The sequence below is a fragment of the Arachis stenosperma genome, chromosome 7 (genome assembly GCF_014773155.1).
Source record: "Arachis stenosperma cultivar V10309 chromosome 7, arast.V10309.gnm1.PFL2, whole genome shotgun sequence".
In the NCBI taxonomy this organism is placed as follows: Eukaryota; Viridiplantae; Streptophyta; class Magnoliopsida; order Fabales; family Fabaceae; genus Arachis; species Arachis stenosperma.
In genome coordinates, this window is record NC_080383.1 from 9,807,935 (window position 1) to 9,810,855 (window position 2,921).

The 2,921-nt window shown below is 54.4% G+C and overlaps 1 protein-coding gene across 1 annotated transcript; it reads right to left on the reverse strand.

Moving 5' to 3' along the window:
- Nucleotides 1-496: 496 nt before the first annotated feature.
- LOC130939366 (uncharacterized) lies at nucleotides 497-1,612 on the reverse strand. The gene has a single exon (XM_057867477.1). It carries the CDS (start codon nucleotides 1,610-1,612, stop codon nucleotides 497-499), a length of 1,116 nt encoding a protein of 371 aa, XP_057723460.1.
- Nucleotides 1,613-2,921: the final 1,309 nt, after the last annotated feature.

Sequence of the window (2,921 nt, forward strand, 5' to 3'; positions counted from 1 at the left end):
TCAGGTCTTGGTTTGTCCTCTATTCGGGCGTCCAGGTCTGCTAGGAACACACCAGCTGCTTTTTTGGATTCTTTCCTTAAGGAGAGACTGGCGTTGTCGCAAGCGACTGCCGTTTCTAGGTCTCCCCTTATGGAACCAACCGTTCCCTTGTCCGTTATGAACTTCATTGCTAGGAACTTGGTGCATATTACAGCTGAGAACTCGTTGATGGTTTTCCTCCCTAGGATGATGTTATAGGCAGTGGAGTCCCTTAGGACTACAAAGTCTGCCATAACCGATCTCCTGGCATCGCCAGTTCCTAAACTGATCGGGAGGGAGATCGTCCCGTCGGGCCTGATAAAATTGTCGCCAAGCCCCATGACTCCATGTTGATGATTTTGGAGGTCGGATTCCCTAAGCCCCATGGCGTCGAAGACGTTCCTGAATAGGATGTTTGAGTCGGCTCCCATGTCGACGAGGATGCGCTTGACTAGTCCTGTTCCGACCATTGCCGTGACTACCATGGGGGGATTCTCGGGAAGGTCGTTGAACCACTTGTCTTCTGGGCCAAATGATATGGTGGGGGGTTTCCAGCTGGTGGTGGGGTTCTCTGTGAAGATGGAGAGCACCCGGGAATCCTTCCTCGTTGCGGATTTAGACTTAGGGGGGTATCTCGCCCAACCACGACGTTAACCACAAAGGCTGGGTTGTTGGCGTCCCCTAGAGGTTCTTGTCTGGGCTTGACAGCCCGGTTTCGATCTTCCTCGGAGCGCTCTCTTTCCCGTCTCCTCGGCTCTCTTATAAGCCGGGAGAACTCGCTTAGCTTTCTTTCCCTGATGGCTTGCTCCAAGGCATCCTTGAGGTCAAAGCAATCCTGGGTCTTGTGACCAAACCCTTTGTGGTAATCACAGTAAAGGTTTTTGTTGCCTCCCGTCCTCTCCTTCAGAGGTCTTGGCCTGGATAGGATTCCTTTGTCTGCGATCTGCTGGTAGACCTCTACTATAGGCGCCGTGAGTGGTGTGTAGTTAGTGAATCTCCCTACCCGTGGTTGTTTGGGCAGCTTGTTTGGGGTGTTGTCTCTAGGAGCTTCCTTATACCTTTCTGTCTGGTGCGCGTGCCGAGGTGGCAGGTTGGGTGGCTGCCGTTTATTAGCTGCCACGACCTGACTGACTTCCTCGTCATTGATGTACTCCTTGGCTACACTTTGGATTTCTTGCATGGTCCATATAGGCCTGGTTGTTAGGTGTTTCCTAAAGTCCTCATTCAATAGGCTGTTTGTTAGGCATAGGCTAGCAACCGAGTCCGTGAGGCCGTTGATTTCCAGGCACTCATCGTTAAACCTGTCCAGGAACTTTCTGGTCGGTTCACCGGGTTTCTGGGTGACCCCTAGCAGGTTGATCGGGTGTTTCGCCTTTGCTATGCGCATTGTGAACCGTGCTAGAAACTTCTGGGAGATGTCTGCGAAGGTCGTGATAGATTCTTGTGGGAGGGTGTTGAACCATCGGATTGCCGGGCCGGCCAGTGTCACAGAAAACGCCCGGCACCTAACTGCGTCGCCTACTCCTTCCAAGTTCATCCTTGCTTCGAAAGCTGTGACATGCTCCTGGGGGTCCTTGGTCCCATCATACTTCATGTCCGTAGGCTTGTCGAAGTTCCTTGGGAGCCGGGCCTTGAGAATTTAGGGGTGGAAAGGGGTTGCCCCCATGATGATGGGGTTTTCTTGATTACAATCCTCCTCTTTCTGGGACCCCGACGGCTTTCCGAGTTGCCTCGTGTGGGCCGGGAAGTCGCTTGTCTGTGTGTCTCTTCGCGCCTTGTTAGGCTTCTTGCTTGGCTGCTGCGTACATGGGAAGGGGAGTGGGTGCGGACGTGGGATTGGCTAGCGCCGCCGTGCGAGTGGCCGGCGTTTGCCTGGGACTGATCCCTTGCCGCTAGCTCCCGCTCCAAGTTCTAAACTCTGTGCCTGAGTTCTTGCATGATCTTGGCGCTGTCGGCTCCTGTTCCACCAAAGGGGCGATGCCTCTCGGGGGTCTGAGTATACATCTGGTTGGGCTGGACGGACGGTCTCGGGTGCTCGGCGTTCCGGGCCGTTGAGCTCGCTTTGCTCAGACGGGCTCCGCCACCTTCGCGGAGCTCTTCTGAGGTGATATGCCGCTCCATGTCTGCGTCGGGCTCCCCACAGACGGCGCCAATGTTCGATACCTCGGGTATTCGGACGGTCGGGTCGCCAATGGGTAGCGGCAACGGAGAAGGGAGGTCCCGGGTCAGCACGGGGCAGATATCTGTCAGCGTGGGAGAGCGAGCGGTGCGAAGGGGGTGGCCACCTGCAAGAACACTCCAACGATCAAGTCAGAGTCCGTACTGAAGGTGGCAGAATTAGGTAAGAGATGTGACGTACCTTGGGGGGAGAGCTGTCCTCTCCCCTTATATAGTATGCTGGGTGGGCCTAATGATGGCCTAGCCCATTGGTGGAATGTGAGTTGCTATTCGTCCACGTGTGCGGGTCGTCCGTACAAGAGGTCGGTACCTCGGGTGACGACTCTGGGGATTTCGACCCGGCTGGTGGTGTGATTGGTGATTGGATCCTAGGTTGGTGACTGCTAACTGACCCGAGAGGATCCGTCAAGGTTCTTTGGGCCTAGGTGGGGCGGTCTTCCGACCCGACGGCTTCTTGGGCTGGACTGCCAGTCCGTAACACTAACCAACTTGGGTTGGTCGAGTGGTCAGCTCACTCGTCCGCTTAAGCAAGTGTTTGGGGTTCGAATCCCGCCTTGTGCATGCAGCAACTCATTGGCCAACGACAAACCGTTAAATGGAGCTTCGATCCACCACGGATTAATCCTTGGCCTGTCGGGTTGAGAGATACCGTGAACAACAAAAAAAAAGTTGATATCGTTTATATATATAAATATACCTTGCTTTTTCTGTGATACAAGGATTCA

Excerpts from the sequence above, each read along its gene's own strand:
- LOC130939366 (XM_057867477.1), bottom strand. The coding sequence starts at position 1,612 with ATGAAGTATGATGGGACCAAGGACCCCCAGGAGCATGTCACAGCTTTC.